This window comes from Charadrius vociferus, unplaced genomic scaffold (assembly GCF_000708025.1).
Source record: "Charadrius vociferus isolate BGI_N301 unplaced genomic scaffold, ASM70802v2 scaffold163, whole genome shotgun sequence".
NCBI lineage: Eukaryota > Metazoa > Chordata > Aves > Charadriiformes > Charadriidae > Charadrius > Charadrius vociferus.
Window position 1 is genome coordinate 2,922,311 of NW_009648332.1, and position 21,154 is coordinate 2,943,464.

The 21,154-nt window shown below is 41.4% G+C and overlaps 1 protein-coding gene across 1 annotated transcript in view; it reads left to right on the plus strand.

The window, feature by feature from the left end:
* Nucleotides 1-20,275, plus strand: part of CC2D1B (coiled-coil and C2 domain containing 1B) — a 34,112-nt gene extending 13,837 nt beyond the window's left edge. The window contains exons 9-24 of the mRNA XM_009884618.1: nt 293-403; nt 726-856; nt 1,128-1,200; nt 3,420-3,532; nt 4,330-4,522; nt 6,794-6,966; nt 7,631-7,756; nt 8,283-8,341; nt 8,607-8,723; nt 9,203-9,276; nt 9,922-9,980; nt 11,824-11,875; nt 13,293-13,392; nt 17,289-17,379; nt 18,118-18,248; nt 19,984-20,275. Coding sequence (XP_009882920.1) covers nt 293-403; nt 726-856; nt 1,128-1,200; nt 3,420-3,532; nt 4,330-4,522; nt 6,794-6,966; nt 7,631-7,756; nt 8,283-8,341; nt 8,607-8,723; nt 9,203-9,276; nt 9,922-9,980; nt 11,824-11,875; nt 13,293-13,392; nt 17,289-17,379; nt 18,118-18,237 — 1,592 coding nt within the window. The 3' untranslated portion in view covers nt 18,238-18,248; nt 19,984-20,275. The remainder of the gene's footprint in view (nt 1-292; nt 404-725; nt 857-1,127; nt 1,201-3,419; nt 3,533-4,329; nt 4,523-6,793; nt 6,967-7,630; nt 7,757-8,282; nt 8,342-8,606; nt 8,724-9,202; nt 9,277-9,921; nt 9,981-11,823; nt 11,876-13,292; nt 13,393-17,288; nt 17,380-18,117; nt 18,249-19,983) is intronic.
* The last annotated feature ends 879 nt before the right edge of the window (nt 20,276-21,154 follow it).

A 21,154-nucleotide genomic window follows, 5' to 3' on the forward strand; every position in this document is an offset into this window, starting at 1 on the left:
GAATTCTTAGAATACTTGAACCGGTTCTACTGTTTTGGTGTTTTGGTTTTTTTTTCTCTTTTCCCTCAAGCAGCACTAACCTAAATTAAATCAGCATTTGAGATTTTCTATTATAAAGCATTTTCTCTGAATAACGGGAACCTTAGACTTATCTAGCCATGTAGATGTTGTTTTGAAGCCAAAAAGCTTTCAGGAAGATGATGTGATCAAATTGGCGACTTTCTGACTACCATGGGTTGACTTGCTGTTTATGGAACACACTGTGAAACTTCCTGCTTTCCTTGCTTTGCAGATCTTGAAAGCCTAGGAAACGTACAAGATGCATCCAAGCAAAAGGTACCAGCTCCAGTGGGAAGTTCCCAGGATCTTACAGGACTTGAACCTTACACCCAAGAAACTTCAGGTAGGACTTTTGGGTTTCTGTAGCAAGCCATGAAAATTGCGGGGCTGCAAGGCACTTTAAGGTCTGCCCTATCCCACTGAACTGCAGCAGGATTGAGTAAACCTAGCTAATGTTCCTGAATATTGTTTGCTGCTGATCCCATCTATGCTTTTGTTGTGGATCCGTAATGGAAGTAGAATTTAGTAAACTTAGAAGAGTTGTATTCATAGTAAGACTTTGCAATGATGTTTTTGTCTCTGCAGAAGGTAAGGAAGGGGAAGAAAAAGGCAGCTCATATGTTTTGAAGTCTGAATCGTGGCATTTCATTGTTTGTCTCTTCAAGGTTCCCTGCAGCAGCCAAAAACAGTTCTGGAAGCGTTGCAGCAAAGGCTTGAGAAGTACAAGTCAGCAGCAGCACAGGCTAAAGCGAGTGGGGATGATCGGAAAGGCAGGATGCACGAGAGGATAGCCAAGGTAAAACGAAAGTGCAGCAAGTTGCTTGCATCCAGCAAAGCCATTTGAATTAGTTTTCTTGCTGAAGGCTGAAATAATTTTTGTATTGTCCTTCTGTTTGAAAAGAGCTCCAGCATGGTAGCTGTAAAGCATTTGGAGGAAGGAGAAATAGAGACAACGCACATGTAGCAAAATACTGTGTATTCTGCAATATTTATGATGGTTAAATACACATGATTACTAATTTATAGTCAGCTTGATTTTGTGTCTTACTGAGTGCCTTTGTTTACAGCAATACCAGGATGCCATAAGAGCCCATAAAGCAGGGAGAAAAGTGAATTTTTCTGAGCTACCCGTTCCTCCAGGTAAGTGTGAATATAAAATGTCCTAATACCAATTCTTGTATGTCTGCTGGCCCCTGAAGGAGGTGTGCAGATATTGCCTCCTCATCCTGTGGAACAGCTCCTCCTCTTTCTCAGTGAGTCAACTGGCCTTGCTGTTTAATGGTATTGTGAAACTGTTTGTTAGTATGCTCCCACATTTTCTCACTGGTGAATATTCCTGACTACTGACTGCCTGTTTGACAGCACTGGAACTTGAAACTGGCCCTATTTGAAAAGTTACCTTAACCATGGGCAAGTGCTGAAAATGTCACCTGTCTGCCCTCTGTGACAGCCCTCCTAGAGGAAAGAGTAAACTTGGGATATATTGGCTTCTTAGTTTACTGGAAGGAGATTTTTGAACCGGAAAAAAATTGTGATGTTTCCCATTCTGTTTATTCCCAGCAGGAGCCTCAGAACTCTATATTTAATTTAAACATCTTGCAACACCTTACAACTCCAATCAGTATTGCAGTTCTCATGGCTAGTAAAAGTAGTCTGCAGAGATGAAGCAAATCATGCCCATGGTCACACTGAGACAGTGACAGAGGCAGAAACTGAACCTGCTTCTTGAGATACTCTGTGTCCTTTTTGTCTTCTTTGGAATGTGTAGTGCTGTGTTTGTAAAAGTGTTGGCAAGGTCATCTATAAATGCTCCACCTCTGGTTTGTGTGATACTGCTTCTCCCCTAGGAAGCATCATTCCTTCTATCTTGTGGCTTATGTGTTCTTCTGAAAAGACACACTTAGCACTGCAAAGTGATGTCTAGATTTTTTTAGTTATAAAAAAAAGCCAATCAAACCCTAGAAAAGGGACGTGAACCTTGTAGCTTTTTTGTCACTGTCAAATGTGGCAATGGCAAGCAGTGTAGTAGTAGTAGTAGTAAAGTAGGCAGTGCCAGCTGACACTGAGGTCAGGTCACGTACTGCTTTGAAGGTTCCCTGCTTTGAAGCTGTCCCTGAAAAGCAGTTTAGCATCCCCTGTTCTAGAACGTGATCCATTTCGTGGTAAATACCAGTTTCTGTAAGAGTGAGGTACTCCATATTTACACCTCTGAAAGTATGGATGACTCCTCAATTTCCTTACACGTTAGCTGCGTGTTTTTCAGCAGTTGCTTAGAGGCCATATGATTTATGTTGAAGACAACCTTTAGGCTGTCACTGGAACCAGCAATGAGATTATAATGAACTGGCAGTGCATTTCATTGCATCTGGATGATGATAAGTACCAACCTTGACCTCCATGGAGACAAAAATGCTGCTGAGTAATGGATCAAATGTCACACAGTGGCAGCAGCATAGGATTCTGTGTTCTGCCTGCCTGTGTACCTCAAACTTGTTCTGTCCCTGTAGCAGCCATCTCTAGGTTTAGAAACAGTTTAGTCATTATTATTTGGCACTTCTAGTGAGACGGGCAACAAAAATACTTGCTACGTATAATGAGATAAATCTTATTAACAGACATTTTATAGTAGTGGCTCTGGGTCTCTGTTGTTTGAAGCTGACACTGAACTTGTAGTGTGGAAGTGAGAGTTTATCTTTCATCATCAAGCCTTATTCCCATTCTTAAAACCATAATAAAATCATGAAAAGGATTGTTCGTCATGTACTTCATATTTAACTACTGTGATTCTGCCTTGCTTTGCAACCTCTGCATTGCAGTAGATTTTCAGCAGAGGCTGATGTTACAGTGTGTTACCCAGATGTCAGTGATGTATTGTTTATTACTCTGTGGGGTAGCACTGATTTTCTGCTGGACTATGTACCCTCTAAGGTGAGGCAGCAGTGAGAAGGGGGGAAAAAAGAGCCAGCAACTTTTTGTACAATCTTCTGTCCTTTTGTGCAAAAGAGAGAGACTAAATTCTTTGCTGGTTCTGGGGGCATCTCTGTTACCAAAGTCTTAAGGTTCTGAGGTTCCCTGGCTGGCTGCCAGTTGTTCAACTTAGAAAATGCTCTGTTATTGTGTCATTTTAGCATCATCCCTTTAAGCCTGTATTATCTGTGAGACATCTGATCTTAAGCCCACCACTCAGACTTTATCTAGCAAGGCTTTGTGGCCTTGGCCTCAGTCTAGTTACGCTGAATTCTGAAATATATTAGAGAATAGATGCTTGGATAGAAATAGCTTTACAAAAAAGAAGAAATATGGAAGACAGAACATAAGTTTTATGCAACTCTTTACTTCTGTATTCCTTTCCTCTTCAGGATTTCCCCCCCTTCCTGGTGTTGCAGCAACGGATGGTGACAGCACAGTAGCTGCTGTTCTGGAAAGTGCCAGCAAGCTGGCAAACATGGAGGAGAATGATGAAGAGGAGGAGGTTAGTTTTTCTTAGTAGGATGTGTAAAAGTTAAAATGCTGTTTCTTGTGGTATGCAGAGATGAGGCCATCAGATTTCCAGTCAAGCAAAGGTACTGAGATGAAATGCACTTCCCAGAAGTCTGAAGAGTACAGGATCCTCAGTAGTAACTTCAGTTTGCATTATAGTGCAGGAGAGAGAGAGACGAGACAGTCAATACCTACAGAATCTGCAAGTCCAGAGTTTGTCTCTTTCGTAACTGTCTTGTTTGTGGGTTTTATTTTCAAAGCAAACACTTCAGATCCTGGCCACCCCTTTACATTGTTCTGAAGTACTTAAATCTGTACTTTGATCCTCCATCTCAGTAGCTCCTATGTTTGTGCTTTCCCAGGATGTTCAGCACTTACTGCTTTTTGTCAGGCAGCACCAGCCTTTAGACTTTGGTTTAATTTCTTTCTCTGGATTTGGTTGCTGATTGATTGTGCTTTCAACTGGAGTGGCTTTTAATGGACAGAATTCCTGAATGATGGTTTTTCTGCATGCACCTGCTTTTTTTGAAATCACTGCCTTGTTGAACATTCCTTTTGTCCCTTCAATAGCGGAGGTTTGATGCTTGCGTAGGTCAACTGCCTACTGGCACAGCGTGGCTTATAAACCCCCGGAAGTTAAAATTTGCTGTTTGGAATGTTATGCTCCCCTCAAAAGTGATACCAGCAGGCTGATATAGTGATAACCATGGCTGTTCATGCTTGAGATGCTATCCTCAACTCTGGAGTAGGTTTTATGCATTTAATGTGAAATTCTTTTTGTTATGCTAGAATGAACCTCTGACACAGGCCCCGGTTGCCAAGAAGCCTGCTCAGCTGCCTGGAAAGCCGACTCAAGTTGTTAAGCCAATTACAGTGCCATCTGCCGTAGCTGAGGAGGAGAGCTCTCCTGAGCATGTGAAACGAGCTACATCACCCTCCACCCTGGACAAGGCAGAGTCAATGGATCATCTCCCTGCAGCTGGTAAGGTGAAGGGATCATCATTCCCAGTGGTCCATGTGCAAGTCATTTGCACTAGTTTAGTTTAATACCTTGGTAAATACTTATTTTCATTATATTTTAGATATGAGCCTGTGAATGTGTGGCATAGATTTCCTCTGACAGGAGACTCAATATATGTGTCTGCTGGAGGGCGGATCCAGACCAGCCATGCAGCTTTATTTCACAGAGGCAGCATGTGTAATTATAAGGGTGATTGGATTTTTAATTAATTTTGATGTAACGAGTGTATCGATTCATAATGTTTAACTCTGCTCACAGTTGAACTCTACATATACTCCCATTAAAGTGGATGGCTTGCCAGTGTGATTTATTCATTGATGTAGTGCAACTTCCTACATCAAACAGTGTTTTCTGCCTACTGCTTCATCCAAGGATCTCAAACTGGCATACAGGCAGTAGTTCATCAATCTCTAGTCCTGCTGTTGTTAAGGTCACTAAATAGTTGTCTGTACAAGATTAACTGTACAAATAGCAAGGAAGAGCCACCACCTCACGGTGTGATTTGGGCACACACCAGCAGCGTTGAGGCTCTCTGTTGTCATGCCTTGACTTTAATCCTGTTGTTCTTCTTCCGTTCTGCCCTGGGTGGTTCCCCCAGGGCAAAGCAGAGCTGCCTAGTTGGCTGATGTGAGTTCTTTTGCAGAGTGCAAAGGCATTTCACAGTGCCGCTGTGATTAGCTCATAACTCTTCCCTCTAGAAAATTCCATTACTTATTTTATAAAGACCACTAAAACATAGTAGTTGGCCGTTTGGGCTTTGAAAAATCTATCAATCCTCAGGAGATTGGGTTTTTTGCAATTTTAGCTGACACATTAATATCTTAAGTGAATTGCCCTAGACTTACGCTGTGAAGGAATTGATAATACCTGGTCTCTGGTGTTACAGTAATCTCTTCTGGGTATTTCAAGTATTTTTAAATAAGACCATTAGGTGCAACAGGAACCTGGGCAGGTTCTTGGTTTTCACAACAAAATGTCAGTACTTCACTGTTGTAAGGCTGTATTTCATTGGCCAAAGTGCATTCTGTGATCCAAACATAACCTTCTTCCCCCAGAATACGAAGTGCAGCTTACAGCTGCCTGTAGCTGATAAATCAACGGTAAAAAACTGTCTTTTTTTTCTTGTTGGAGAGCACAAGGCGTAGGGAGGTGTGGGAGTGCAGTACAGCAGTTGCACTTAAGGCCTATGCCAGGAAAGTCAAGGAGCCAAGATCAGTTGGATTAATGGCTTTGCTCAGTCAGAGCAAAATTCTCCACAGATCTTCTTTGAAAATACCTGTGCTCTGTGCCTCAGCCTCACGGAGCACGCTGTGGGTTTTGTCTCAGTGGAATCTGGGCTAGCTACCTTGTCTAATTAGTTTGGTTTTGGCTGATTGGGCAAATTGCTTACAGCAGCAGGACAGCGGGCTCTTTTGCGAGCATGGGAATAAGTTGATTGTCATCTGACAGCAGTGAACATAGTGTGAGAGTCATCGGTATACTTGTTTGCTGAGACAGGCACCTCTTGCAAGTGTTGTTTAGCTTGTGTAATCACGAGTAGAGTGCAGTGGTGAATGCAATATGAGTGTCTTCGGAAATGGCTGTAATCAGCTCATGCTGTACCATTTCCTAAGTGAGGTATAGGAAGAGGGAGGATGCGCTGACCTGTTACAGTGTAAAGCAATCTTTTCTTCTTTGTGTGGTTGTCCTTACTGTTTTGGGAAGGAAAGAGGAGACCTAGGATTTAATAAGAAACTAAGATGGCAAGGAATTATAAATAAGCAGAGGTGGATATGTCTCAATGTGCCTGCACACATTGGTTCATCTCGGGGGAGGTTTGACAGATCAGGGGGGAGGAAAGAAATGAGTACAGAAGATGCTCGTAATATCCGCTGTCTTTTAGAAGTTAAGATGATGTGCTGAAAGTTTAAATTCAGCTTACGCTTTGGACCAATAAGCTGTACTGGAGTCTGTTTCCTGCCTGCAAATAAGGGGCTGTAATTACTATTGTGACACTTGTGAAGTGCTGTGAGTTTTTTGATGAAGGATGCCATGATAGAAGGACTTCTGTTTCTTTTTCTGATACTTGAAATTGAAACTGGCCAAGAAACAATTAAGTGCAGTAAGGAAATGTCTTATTTGATATCTGTAAGTATACTGACCTTTTTCTGCTTATAAATTGAACATGATAAGCCTGTTTCAGGGGCATGGCAGTGTCAGATGAGTGAGGGTTTTTATACAACTGTTTTTCAGCTAGGGAACAGCTGGAATTTCTGCAGAACAGAAAGAAGCAATACATGAAGGCGGCCGTCAAAGCAAAGAAGGAAAATAACCTTGAACAGGCTAAGATGTATCTCAGAACAGCTAAGAGCTTTGACCTAAAGATTGAGCAAGCAAAATGTGGCAAACCTGTTGATATTTCCAAGGTTAGTAGGACTGTTAGTGTTCTGCTTTGTGTCGTGTTCTTGGACATCTAAGTGCTTACTTCAAACAGTGAATGATTTGGTAGTTACTTCTTGACACAAATTAAGTTAGTTTGCTCAAGTGACAAATCTGGATGCTGAGCCCTGAAATTCCCCTGTAATTTTGTTTTAGTTTTTGTTTCATTTTGTTTCCTCTGCTGCTCCTCAAGTGTGCCAGATTTTGAGAAAATTTCATCTCCATGAACCATTTGCTCCTTGATTTACAATGGCACAGCTAAACCACGCAGCTTGGAAGTGTTCCCTGGGCTTAGGGTGTGAGTACATCTCGTAGCTGGGTCCTAACTCCATTTTGGGATGAGGATCAGGTGCGTGAGATACAATGATACCCTGGTTTCTGTCATTATTTGGGTAGATGGGGAAACCAAACTGCACTGTAATAGCTCTCCTGACCTGAATAATCAGGGAACTAGGCCTGTAAGACATTTTGCAGGGTTTTATAATTTAATCAGTTGTCAGGCAGTGGTGTAAGTAGTGGTTGGGTTGGAATTGCCTTGAGAAGGAAAACAACCCATCTCCTTTCACTGACCTTTCCATACATTCTGACTGCTTTTTGTCTACTTCATTTGTTCCTATAAGGGCTCTGAAATGTGGTGTTCTTGTGTTGCAGCTGCCATCACCCCCTACAGATGATGAGGGTGACTTTATCTTCATACACCATGAAGATGTCCGACTGTCTCAGAAAGCTGATGAAGTATATGCACAGCTCATAAAATTGCTGAAGGACCAACATGAGGTGACTGTTTTATCTTTCTTAGAAATGGTCTGGGTTGGGTTTTTTCACATTTCTCTAGGTTTTATTAATATTGTAATGCCATCATTGTTTCTGTGCAGTCTTTTGTTTGTTTTTTTTAATGCTCTTGATTTTGTGTGTTCTAAAGTGGAAAATTTTCAGAGTTGGATTCTCTACTAGTTGAAGTCAAAGGGTGGGCTTGGAGGCTTGGGACTATCAAATTATCACTATTAAATACGAGCACTCAAGTTTGAAAATAGTACCCAAATGATTAAGACTAGCTCTTGGGTGAACCTTATATATCGAAATTAAGTGATTAAAAGTAATAGGGCAGAACAGCTCAAACAAATGCTGTACTCAGCTTTGGGCTTAAAGGACTCGGGGGTAGATGTTTTGGGGTGACTTGGGAAAATATTGGCTTTTCTTAAATTAGGTTGCCATCAATCTCAAAACTCTCTGCCAGTCATGAATCTGTGTGTAAGGATCACTGAGTGCATCTGTATTTGTTTGCCTTTGTTTCTGTTGACAGAGATGTTTGCAGTATTCCAAGCAATTCATGCATCTGGGAAACGTAGCAGAAACGACTCGGTAAGACCCACTGCCTGCTTTTAATCATCCCACAATGTGGTCATTTCAGGTTTGAGACTGCCTGACCCCCCTAAAGATGGTGGGGGTTTTGGGTTGGTAAGCTTCTCATTATGTGAAAGCATCAGTAACTGTGAGGCCTGCGTCTCCAGGTTGCTCTCAAACCTCTGGTCTGAGGCTTATTCTGTGGCCTGTGTCTGACAGAACACACTGTTTGATGTTCCAGTGTGTGTGTAGCTTTTCCATTGTTTGTTTGCCTTTTCTATAGGTTTGAGAAACTGGCACAAGGTTGTAAAAAGGACATGGACATCCTACAGCTTGCACGAGCGCAAGGAATGGATCCTCCAAGCCATCACTTTGAGGAAAGAACCTTTAAAATGATAAGGTGTGGAAAAACAAAGGGATTTCTCAGGCAGGCTGGAATGAGTCTTCTGGTTTCTAGCTCTTGTTTAGGGAATTGTGGGCTTCAGCAAACTCAGGTGGCACCTAGGGTTAGGCTCAGCATTTCTGAAAGGATACTCAACAACTTAAATACAAAGAAGTTGTTCTCTAACTTCTGGGTTCTTTTGCTTTCAAAAGATCTTCAGCTTCATCTCATATTCTGCTACTTCAGCCACTCTTCCTTCCTCTGTATTTCTCCTTCAGTCCTGTTGCCTTTGGGCTTTGTTCGTAGCCCTTTTCACTATGCCTCAGAGATGTTTTTATCTCTGTTTGTGCTTTCCTTGCTCTTTGGTAATTTATGAACATGATCTATATAGGAGTGCACTATTGAAAAAGGTCTGACAAATACCAGTGGCATCCTGGTCTGGCAGTGGTGGTGGGCTACTGGGATGAATACAATTTTTTGTCTTTATTTTTTCACAGGATATTTTCTGAGCTCAACAGCACAGAAATGCATCTTCTTATTGTCAGGGGGATAAACCTACCAGCTCCACCAGGTATGTACTCAAAAGGGCACATGTTTTTTTTCCTCCAACTAGGTAAGGAAAGTAGTGGGGAATGAGATTTTTCTACCTTGAAGACCACTTCAGGAGTCAAGATCTTTGTAGCCAGCAGTCATTAAAACAAAATAACCCGGTTTCAGGCTCAAGCCCCAAAAAAAGTTTAATCAGTATGTAAAAAAACAAACAAACGAAACAGAAGACTAAAGAGAATTCGGGAATCTGGACAGAGGGAAGAACTTGATATTGTCCTGGGTTTGCTCATAACTGGGTAATAGTTTAAGTTTCCTATTTATCTCCTATTTTCTGATGCGGGCCTGCCACCTTAATGTGTATTGACCCTTCAGTAGACAGGAGTTGCTCCTGCCAACATTACTACTTTTAGTCCCTTGTTTCTGTGAGCTTGTAAACCATCTGTGCTAGACTATCGCAGGACTAAAAGCAGCAGTAAGAAAAGTAGATGTTTTCCTTTGGATGTAGATGACTGCTTTCTATGGATTTTGGTTTGATGGATGGGTTTTTCAGTTGTCAAGTGACAGGTCATGAGTCCTACAGAAAATCAGTTAGGTGCTCGTGAAAATCCTGCTCAATGTTACAGATGCAATGAAAATACCTGTATTGGCTGGTTGTTGTCTCATTCAGGTGTATCACCAAGAGATTTGGATGCATTTGTGAAGTTTGAATTTCAGTACCCGAGTGCGGTGAGTATGTGTCCTGGCTCTTCTGGTCCTCAGTCTGTGACCTTTGCCACTGTATTAGCTTGGGAGGGCTTCAAGGAGGAAGTGTAGGTTTTCTTCTAGAAAGGGAAAACACTTCTAGGTGTACTGCCTGAATTTTTTTTTAAAACAAAGTTTTTCTGAGAACTTCTGAGTCTGTTTCTTGCCAGTTTGTGCTTTGCTGCACCTTTCTCTTGCCGTTCTCCACAGCGTGATACCTGCTTCAGGCTTGCATGTTCTCTGCCTGCCTGACCACCACCTTACTGCTAAACAGCATTCATGGTGCTAAGCCATGCCCACCTGTATCCCCCTGAAGACACTAATCAGAGTGTTTCCAGTGTTTGCAAAATTTACAGAAGTTCATTTCTTCAGGGGTGCAAACGCACTGGTAACTTCAGGAAAACACAAGGGCACACAAAGGTGTCACTGAGGGAGAGGGGCCACCTTAGATGTGATCTCCCTCCAAGTCCCATTCCTTTAAGAAAACAAGCTTTTAAAGGCATTGCTTTTGGACATATCTTATAATTATAGAAGTGGACTGAAAAGGTTAATCTTTGTCATCAGATAAATACACGTGACTGCTGGTGATTTAGTTTAGCAAATACATATGTGCCTATCTGGAGAAAGGCCTTAGGCCATACGAGTTTGTTGACGTTACTAATTCGTACTTATGTACGTATATATTTGTGCATAGATATGTGTATGTATATAACAAAATATGTATACGTGTATATATATTGCTTCTTTCCTTGAAACTCCCCAGTGTCATCCTGTTCCCCTCGCCTTTAAAAGCAGTTTTCTGGTCTGAAAAATACTGAAACCATTGAGCTAGAAGGGCTTCTAAGGTGGGCTGTCGAGTCTTACTGTCAGTAGAATTGCTGGGGCTTCTGCTGCTTTCTCTGTAGGGCAGAAACAATCTTTGCTCTTACAGGACTAATACTTAGCCCTATGAGAGTGTGAGAGCCTAGATTTTTACCTCCTAATAAATTTTGCAGCAATTCCAGTAAAATAAATTCAGTTATCTGTGGGAAATCGGTGATGGTCAGATCAGGTTTGTCTTTAGGTTTGAGTGACATGAGGCCTTAATGGAGGAGTCCCCGCCCTTAGGGTGGCTGAAGGCAGAATTGGTCGGTGTGAGTAATTTTCTGGGGAATAAGTAAGAATCAGCATTGTTGCTTTTAATCTATTTTTCTTTGTTTAAAGAAAAAAACCAGATCTCCACTGCTGAGCCAACAGTCAAACACACCACCTTTCTCCTTCGTAGCTGAAATCAGTTTTGCAAAGTAGTGGCAATAATTAGGTCACGTTGTCCTTGTTCAGTTCCCCAGAGATTTAGTTTGTACTCCGCTTTAGGTTAAAAGTTAATTCATTTTGGTGGCAGATTGATTGTCAGGCAAAATAATAGTAGGGCAATTCCCTGAATGATTTGTGATGAATTCCTTGTGTAGCTTATTATTCCAACTAATGCAGAAGGAACAGAATTACTGTGTTGTGGAACGTGCACAGTTTATCATGTAGTTTAACAGCCGCAGTCAGTAACTTTATGATGATTGAATTGAATTGAGTGTGACCATGTAGCTTATCTTTGGCTCTTAAATTTAATGTAATGTTTTGGCTTATTCTTTATCTAGTATTATACTTGTTACCACAAGGAAATCCAAATATTTTAGTCTTGAATGTACCGTGACTCCTCTTACCATTCAGATAACCCCCTAAACCTCATGTTTCTTGTATAGGTATAAAAAAGAGCTGGTGATAAAAATGGTTACGACTTTGTATTTTGAAACAATATCCGATGGTTTTATGTAATGTCTGTCTCTTTTAATAGGAGCAACCTCAAAAGAGTAAAACACCTGTAATTAACAATAACAATTCTCCAGGTTAGTACTTTTTCTGGGACAGAGGGGAAAACACTGCACCTTAGGAATCACTGGAGAGTACATGTTAGTCTCATGCTGTGAATCGGGCCAGAGGGCCTCACACTACCTTTTTTCTCCTTTCTTTTGAAAGGGCTTCCTGGAGGGTGAAGTCCAACTGTGTTGGCAGTTTCTTCAACCTCATCCCGATATTGGTGATAGTTATTGTATTATGAATTAGTGAAATTACCGAGTTACCGGTCATGCTCCAGCTGTTGCTGTCATCCCTGCTGGGAGATGGGCCAGATAAATACATTTTCTTTATTGAATAAGTTAAACTAGTAATATTAATATCTTCATGGATCAGATCTTTTTCAGTCAGATTTTGTCCTGTGAGGTTGCCAAATCTGTCATGTTTTTTGCTAATCGGCTAACATTTCTAAACCTGACAAAGCATCATTGCAGTAACAGATTATTTTTTTTAAGACAATGTATCTTGAAACCAGCTAAAATACTTTATTTGTACCTTTTGAAAAATACCGCTTTGTACCTAGCCATTGAATACCAGTGTTAGTCATGCACTTTAGAATTAATCGTCTTGCGCTCAGAGAATGGTTTACTGCTATATTTTTTTTTCAATTCTTGCAGTAAGCAGCTATCTAGTATCAAAACAACTTTGAATTCAGTATCCAAATTACCAGTTGTCAATTTATCTCAAAAGAGATACATATATATCTATTTTTGAGTTTATATATATTTTCTATTAGGAGTACAAGTCCTGCAGCTCTGATACTGAGAGCTGCGTTCCAAGTCTTCCAATCACTTGATCTGCGCTTGTTGAGCAGCCACGTAGCTTTAATGTTTTGTGTTCCCAGGCTGACAAGCAGAGATGAGTGTGCCTAGGTAGCACAACAGAGAAGTCTTTGAGCATTAATTGTACAATGTTGTGAGACTTTCTGATACAAAGGTATCCTGTGGCACAGTTCTGGTCATGCTTATTAATGAAACTGGTGTTAAACCAGTATTAATTACATTATCAAAACACCCCTTCCCAGTCATTCCAACCTTCCTGTGCCTTTTCCTTATTATTGTGTACCTTTTTCTTAGCCACAGAGACTCTGTTTAATGGGTGAAAGACCTAGATTCTCCAGTTTTGGCTCTCCAGTAACTTGCTGTCACCTCGCCATGATGACTTGGTTTTTCTGCAGTTTGGTTTCAGTCCCTGTAAAGTGGGGATGGCAGATGAGCTGTTGCACAGGGACACTTAACTTGTTAATGACTGAAATGACCTCCTGAGAAGGAGGTTCATACAGATGTGAAGTGTCTTTCACAAATGGGCCAAACAGAGATAAACGGAGGTCTGAGGATGTGCATGTAATAAAGCACTGCACATAGTTTGACTTTCACAGCTTTCTTTCATTTGTCTGTATCTCCACTGTAGAATATAACCAGTTGTTTAAGTTGAACATCAACCGAAATCACCGAGGTTTCCGACGAGCAATTCGCTCCAAAGGAATTAAATTCGAAATCTTTCATAAAGGGTAAGTCCACAGCTTACTTCCCCCTCATTGCTTCTCTAGTAACACTTGAAAAGAGTGTTGCAGCTGAAATTTATGAAGCCCGGTCTTTAAGCAAGCAATAAAGAGTTGTCTAGTTCTCATGTCCGAAAACTCCTTAAAATGTGCCTGAGCTCTGTATCTTCTCTATGGGGGTGAAAAAAGGTAGAAGCTCAGTGAAGTTGACTCATAACTGGCAGATCAGTTGAGGATCAGTGCGTTAAGAGGAATTGATGAGACTGAGAAGGTAATGATTCAGCTTCAAATTGTTTTGATTCTTATCCAATTTGATTTTAGTCATCAAGACTAGAAGATTTAAATGTTATATGGGATAACTTTGTAGAATAATGAAGTACAAGTGGCAGCAAAACATTAACAGCTGTAAAACAGATGATGGCATAACTACTGTTATGTTTTTGTACTTATCTTCTTTCTGAGGATCTTATAATATTTACTGACACTGCTAGCAAACTGTTAGACTGTCTTGAGAGAGACAGACTCCCCTCATCTCAGAGATCAAGATGACGAGATGGATGTTAACAATTGGTAACGATCAGGGAAATCATCCTATGTCTAGGCTCATTACTGAGTTATTCAAAATCAGAGTGGCCTATATTCACTAATCCCCGAGTTGGTTGTGATCCGTGACTTGGATGGGATGTTAAATAACCCGGTTTTGTCTCGGTGGCTCTTTGTGCTGTTCTTTGTTTCTATTACTGCGACATGCAGAAATGATCCATAGGTCCTCCAAGATGGTTTTCAAGTTCTAGATGTTTTAATTTGTGAGCAAAAGTCCTTTTGTTTTTACTCCAGATCTTCTATTTGCATCTCCGTTGAAGCAAAAGCTGATTTTCTTACTCTTTCTCTGTCGATCCTGACTGCTCCACTGCTCTGTTGTTCAAGATTTCATCATTAGAGCTCCTGCCTCTTATGTGTAGAACTGTCAAATGTTTACATTTGTTTAAATTTTTTTTTCCCTATCTTTTGCATACAGTTGTGCATATGGGGCATACCCTGTTCTCTTACCAGCTGGAGATGTGCTTGTTTTTAAGGTCTGAGCTCAGGCTTAAGTGGACCCGTTGGGAAACACTCTCCAGTGATTCATGAGTTGTATGCCAGCTCCGGATTGTCCTTTGAAGCTTTTTTTGAAGACTAGCAAAAAATCTGTGTGGGTTGTCTCTTTTCTGGTTCTGAGATATTATTTTTTTTTGTTCTTAGACCAGAAATCTTAACAAGTTAAATATATGCTTATTTCTGGATTGGGGTGGAGGGGTGGCAGTTTCCCTGGACAAACAGAGAAGGAGAAGAAGAAGAAATGCCCACTGATCACCTTCCCCCAGCCATCTTCTCAGGAGAAGGGAGAGGATTAAGTGATCCAGGCCCTTTTCTAAAGGCTTTCTGCTCCCCATCTGTCTTCAAGACTATAAATGAACAATGCTTTCAGAAATGCTTGTTAAGATGTTGTAGTTTTGGGGTCTCTGATAGCTCTTTGACCATCTCCGAAGAATTATTTTCTCTCAGTGAGCAAAGGAGGCTTGTTTCAGGTCATATATATTAAACTTCTGTTTAAAAAACTCTTTCAAGTAAAAACCCAGCAATGTATTTTTCCAAAGGAAAAGTCTCTCCTTAAACCTCTCCTAAAAGCTTCTGAAGATAAAAGGATGTTTCCCCAGAGCTGTTTCTGAAGCCATGGCCTAGAGCAAATTCATATTCTTCACTGCAAACCCTCTAGAACTGCTCAGGGATGAACCAGTCTTTATTGTTTCTTGAATTATAAAATGGGAAAACGCTTTAAAAATTTCAGCTAGAAGAACTGCTGATTCTCTTTTTAAGTTTAGGAACAAAGTGGCCAACATACTGCAGTACAGTTATGTAATCCTTCATTTTAAGGTGCTTGTGAAGTAAAAGAAATATTCTAGCGTGTAAGCTAATAAATTCTGAACTTTTCTAAATGATTTTGTGAGTCTACTGTAGTCTCGTCGATGGAGAATACAGTCTCATCTTTGGAAGGCTTTCTGTCAACAACATTCATAGGCATCGTGTTTGGAGGCAGCGCTATCAGCCCCTGTGGCACTTGTGACATTGTTTTTCCTTGCTCCAGCAATTTGTGTTGAGATGGACAAACTGACAAATAAGAGGCAATCTAAACGACTGAGCCGGAGTCTTTCAAGTCCTTTAGCAACAGGTTTTTGGAAGAGGTGTACTTCCTAACAGTGACTCACTGCACATTCCAGCGCACTCAGAGTAGTAGTGGTCTTGCGCTCTTCATCCCATCTAGAGGTGTCTGAGCTCCCTAAAGTGAGCTCACCGCAGCCTGGGCTGATGGCACCAGACCATTGTCCTCCTAATCCATACAGACATACGTGCTACATGAGCCATAGCATCCCTGATGCCCTTTCTGAACAAGCAAGGCAGAAAGTCAGGTTAAAGTCTGGTTCGTTATACTGCAGTTGGTATGAGCTATTTGGAGAATATATGAATGAAGCAATCATTGAGGCAGTGGATGTGAGGAAGGACCCGTCCTCCTTTTCCAGTCAGAGATTTTACACAATCAGGTTCACAGATGTTCACTTGGAAATTGTAGGTGCTGATGGCAGCGTCAGGTCTGTGTATTAATATACTGGTTACTGTTGCCGCAGATGACGTGATCATAGAAAAACCTTCAGAGTTTTTGTTGCCTATGTCAAGTCTTGCTTGACAATATCATAATATCTCTTAGTGGTAATAGGAAGAAGGGTGGATGTTTGGGGGTTGGGTTGTGGGTTTTTTTTGTTGGTTTGCTTGCTTGGTTTTTTCCTAAATAGAATGGCATAAAAGATGTTTGAGGGTTGGTTTGGTTTTTTTTTGCACATTTGTTGGTTTGCTTGCTTGTTGGTTTGCTTGCTTGTTTTTTTCCTAAATAGAATGGCATAAAAAAGGAAGCTTCTGAATTCTTGGCAAATTTCCTGTTTAAAACATGGCAGGTATGACTGGATGGCTTTCCTTCCTCCAGAATCTAGATTATTAGTTATCAAACCTTTTGGAGACTGATTCAGGGAAATGCTTGGATACAGGCAAAGAAATACAGTGCTTTGAGCTGAACGCTTCCGTGGAATTAGTGTGTTTTAGTCTTAGCTGTTGCCTTTTGGAGGAGTTTGTCTGGATGGGGATGGTACCACCTGTCTCTGTTAAAAGTAAAGACAGATCTCTTGCTGATAAAACTGTTAAACAGAAGTGACTGTACTGGAGAAAAGTTGATTATTTTCCTTGCAGGGTAAAAATGCTCTGTGTTTAATCTCAGCAGACTGAAAATTCTAAAATTATAGTTCTTGACTGTTAAAACTACATGAAGGTGAATCAAAACAATAGCTGAAATGAAATGTTCTTACTTGTTGAAAATGAGTGTTTTGATTTATCAAAATGAAACAGAATGATTCATGTGATTTATTTTTTTTTTCCTAATAAGTAGTTTGCCAAAACCAGCATGTGCCTGTGAAATGTTTGTTTTGATGAGAGATACAACTTCCCAAGAAGTTTTTCAGCCTGTTCTTTTAAACAGCCCATTGCAGGAGATTGCTCTCTGTCCCGGCTGTTAGGACATTCTCCCCTGTCACCCTGTGTAGGGGCGAAAGCTGCTGCCATTCCGAGTGCTGGTTTAGTTTGATTGTTTTTCTTCACTATGGTCCTCATCTTTTACAAGAAAATAATTAAAAAATGAGTACTTCCGTATCTTGTCCTTGTCATCTCCCTTGCAGCCTGCTTGGTAGGGCTCTAGTAGAATGTCTTGACTAGTCCTCCTGGGTACGGTGATGGGGCAAACAGCGATGACCTTTTAGCTTGCCTCCTCTTGAATGTTCTGAAAAACCTTACCCGTTCAATTAAGGAAGGTTTCTTTGAAACAGGTCCTTTTTCAGAAGTGACAAGCAGGTGGGGACAGCACACTTGAAGCTGGAAAAGCTGGAATCAGAATGTGAAGTTAGAGAGATCATCGAGGTATGTTTTCTGGGTGAGGTGTGTTCTTCTAGTAAGTAGTATTTGAACGCAAAGGGAAAATGAATATCCGCAATGCATAAATGTATCTGCACAGAGGTGAAAGTTTTGTATTGGATGAGTTCATTAAACAATGGGCTGTTCTTTGTTTTACCATCTCTTGAAGCTTGTCTTAGATGTGACCGTTCTGGTACTGGGAACTTCTTGGAGACTCTTCTTCAAGTTTTCCGTATCAAGATAGTTTTCTTTGTCAGGAGCGGAAATTCAGGTGATTCCTGAAAACGTTTGTGTTGGTAGCTAACAGGTAAAAGGGTTAAGCGAAGACTGCTGGAGTGGACAGAGCTGCCGTAAGATGCAGTAGATCACTAAGGGGAACCTTAAAAAAAGAAAAAATATAATCCCTTGGGCTGCGTCACAGCCGTGCTCAAGGTGCCACTGCCCTTAGTGTCCTCTGAGCTGCCCGTGGAGTCCAGTTGTACTTCAGGGCTTGGTGCGTGGCAGGCAGAGGTAGCGCAGCCGTTGGTACAGCTGCTCTGCACCGGCTGTGTGGGCAACCTGCTCTGCTGAATTATGAATCGGGGAAGCACGTGGCTGCGACCCCTCCCGGCGTTGCAGCCACCTGCAGGTGATCTCTGTCATCTTTTAGTCATGGGGAAATAAAGTCGGTGGTTGCCTGAGGCAGTATGGTTTGACATTGTCGTTTGTATGTGCGCTAACCGCTCTTTTTTGTGGTTCTTCCAGATTTTTGATGGCAGAAAGCCCACTGGAGGGAAACTGGAGGTGAAAGTGAGACTCAGGGAGCCCCTCAGTGGTCAAGATCTTCAAACAATTACAGAAAATTGGCTGGTCCTTGAACATTAGTTCTATCTGAGGTATGAATACTGCGCCTAAAGATGGTCTGGCCAGAACTTGACGGGATTACAGATAAACTCCGCTTCAATAATGTCTTTTGTTGACATTGACCTAATTACATAGCTCTGGCTTTGGTACCATTCATCTTTATATTTGTAGCAGTGAGTTGACATAATTTCAGAAATGAGGTTACAGCATCTCTGATTAGTTGTATATCAAAGATGCTGTTGCACAATCCCTTGAAACACAGAGAGCGCTTCTAACATCACCTTTATTTGGAATTATATTTAGAAAATAAGATTGATGAGTCCTTTCTAGGAGGGAGGGTGCCTTCTGTCCATCTGTATTGTTAGGAAAAAACCTTTCAGAGTTAGGAAGGACCCTTCTTCCCTCACCAGATGCTAGAGGAGGGCATTCGTTTGTCCCGTGAAAGTCTGCTTGACTTCATCTGAAAGGGAAACTATTGGAGATGGGCTTTCTTCAGGATGCTTGAGACTCCTGGGCAGGGAGAAACTGTACAGCTGAATACAGGCTACCTGGAGAGCTGTGTCTGGTGCCCACTGTGCTTATCTGAAGCACAGAAGAGGAACTGTCTGCTGCCAAAGTGGCTGTATATTAGAAGGATGAAAAATAGGTAGGCTTCCTCCTCTTGGCAGCCCGTACAGAAACTGCTTGGGTTTGGAGCTTGTCTTCCTTTCTCATACTCTGCTTTTTAGGTATCACAAATTCTCCCTCCTCAACAAAAAAAAAAAAAAGGCAAATAAATACCAAAAATTCTGGTGTCTTTTTTTAAAGTGATTTGCTACATAAAGTTACTAAAAGACAAGTACCACAAGTCCATCTGCCTGCGGAATCTCTAATTCAGCCTACTTGTATGTACGTGTCTGATGTTTGAAAGAATTTCAGATTAGTTGGACACAGTCATTGATACCCTGAAGCTTCAGTCCTCGCTCCTCCCACAGCTTATGTCCATAAAACCACGGAGAGGACACTGACTCGCTACAGACAGTCAGTTCTCCCTCTGGTGCACGTGCAATTGCCTGCAGTCCTAAGGCGTTACTGGCAGGGCCATGACCAACCGCGTTGTCCCTTCTGAGCAGGTGTTTATGGTACTGCGACAGCACATAGAGCTCTCTTCTTGGACCACGACCATGCTCTACAAGCATGGAACAAGCCTCACCTTTCCTCATGGAAAACAGAGGATGTATATACAAAGTTCCTTATAAGTAATCCCTTTACATTTGCTTGAGCTCCTGAAGTCTCTGTGCTCCCTCTTCCTTAGCATATTGTTTTGCTTTGCATTTATAAATGGCAGTTAAGCTTCAAAGCTTCACAGTGACATCACCTGTTTGCCACACCTTTGCTTTCAAATTGTGTTAGATTTTAAGACTGAGAGGTCTCATTTCAATACGAGTCTGAATCTGTAGCACCAAAGGGACTGTTTGTCTAGCGATTTCTTCCTCCCACCCCAGGAGGAAGCTGCCCCTGAGCTCACAGTTGGGCTGCGAGGGACACGTTTGGCCGTATCTGAAGTAACAACTTGGCTTTGTGCCGTGACTGGACACCTAAGCAGCAGACACCTAAGCATTCTCAATCACTACAGCTTAATAATTTTGCTCCATTGATTTTTTCTAGTTGACCATCCAGAAAATCCATGTCAGCATTTTACATGTAACATGACCTTGAATTGTGAACATCTGTTCAGTACTGCATCAAGTAATTTTGTTGGGTTTTGTTTTTTTTTTTCCCCCCCAGATCCGTTGGAACGTTAAAAGATGTGGGATGAACGTACGTAGAAAGATGCTGCTAGCTGCAAGCACCAAAGATGTTAAAAGAATGCACTACTGAACCTGCTGTCTATTTTGATAACAGCCATAGTGCTTATTCATAACTTTAAGGCAAATGTAAGGCTCTGGAAATTTGCTGCTGCAGGGGATTGTTACTACACAAAATAGACAGAATTGCCTTAATGTGGGACTACTAATGTAGCACCAGGATGAATGTTACACTAACTATGCATAGTGGTGTGTGAAGAGTTTAGCCCCTTAAAAATTCCCCGAGGCAGTGCAAAAACTTTTCAGTCAAGTCACAGGTAAGACCTTTAACTAGAATTAATTTCTTCAAGTGTATGAGCAGCCGGCGTGGTACAGTCAACAGTCTGCTACTGCTTCTCTATTCTCTCTTATCAAGGCTTTTTGGGGTTGGTGGTTTTTTTTTTGTCATTTCCTAAAATAGAGGAGCGAGAACTCAGGCAGTAATCTAGCGGCGCCGCATCCCTCCTATGTGTGTGCCATTGCAACGTGAAGTTCAATGGGATGTTGCCTTTCAGAAGAAAAGAATGCAAGACGTGTTAGCAGCAGGTGTTCACACATCTACATTTTTGTTCTGGCTACCAGTTGTCTGCCGTGCTTGCTGCACTGCCTGCTCAGTGCAGCCCGGGTACTGTGCCTTCATCCTTTTTCTTTTTAATTTAAAAAAGGAGGGGAAAAAAAAGTATGCTACACTCCGCTGCTTCCCAAATGTTCCTTGTATTTTTTAAAAAAATGGGCTTCTACAGTTCTTCCAGGTGATGGGGAAAATAGCCACCCTTTGTCATGTAGAAAACTGGATTATGACTATTTTCAGGAATGCTTTTGATCAGCAGCATACAAAAAGTGGTACCAAATATATTTGTGTTTTTAAATGTCTGCGAGCTGACAGAAATGACTGATCTCAAAGGAGAGGATGTGCCTGCGCTGGGGAGGCAGTGGAGCGCTCCCGCAGCAGCTGTTGCGGTAGGGCGAGTTTGTAGGCAGAGGAGAGTCCGGACAAGTAAGGCAGCGCTGCCTCTGTCTTCCTGAGCAGATGAAGACAATACAGTGTTTAGTTTTTAATTTCAATAAATTTAATATACAAAACTACATGTTGAAAATAAAAATATAATATG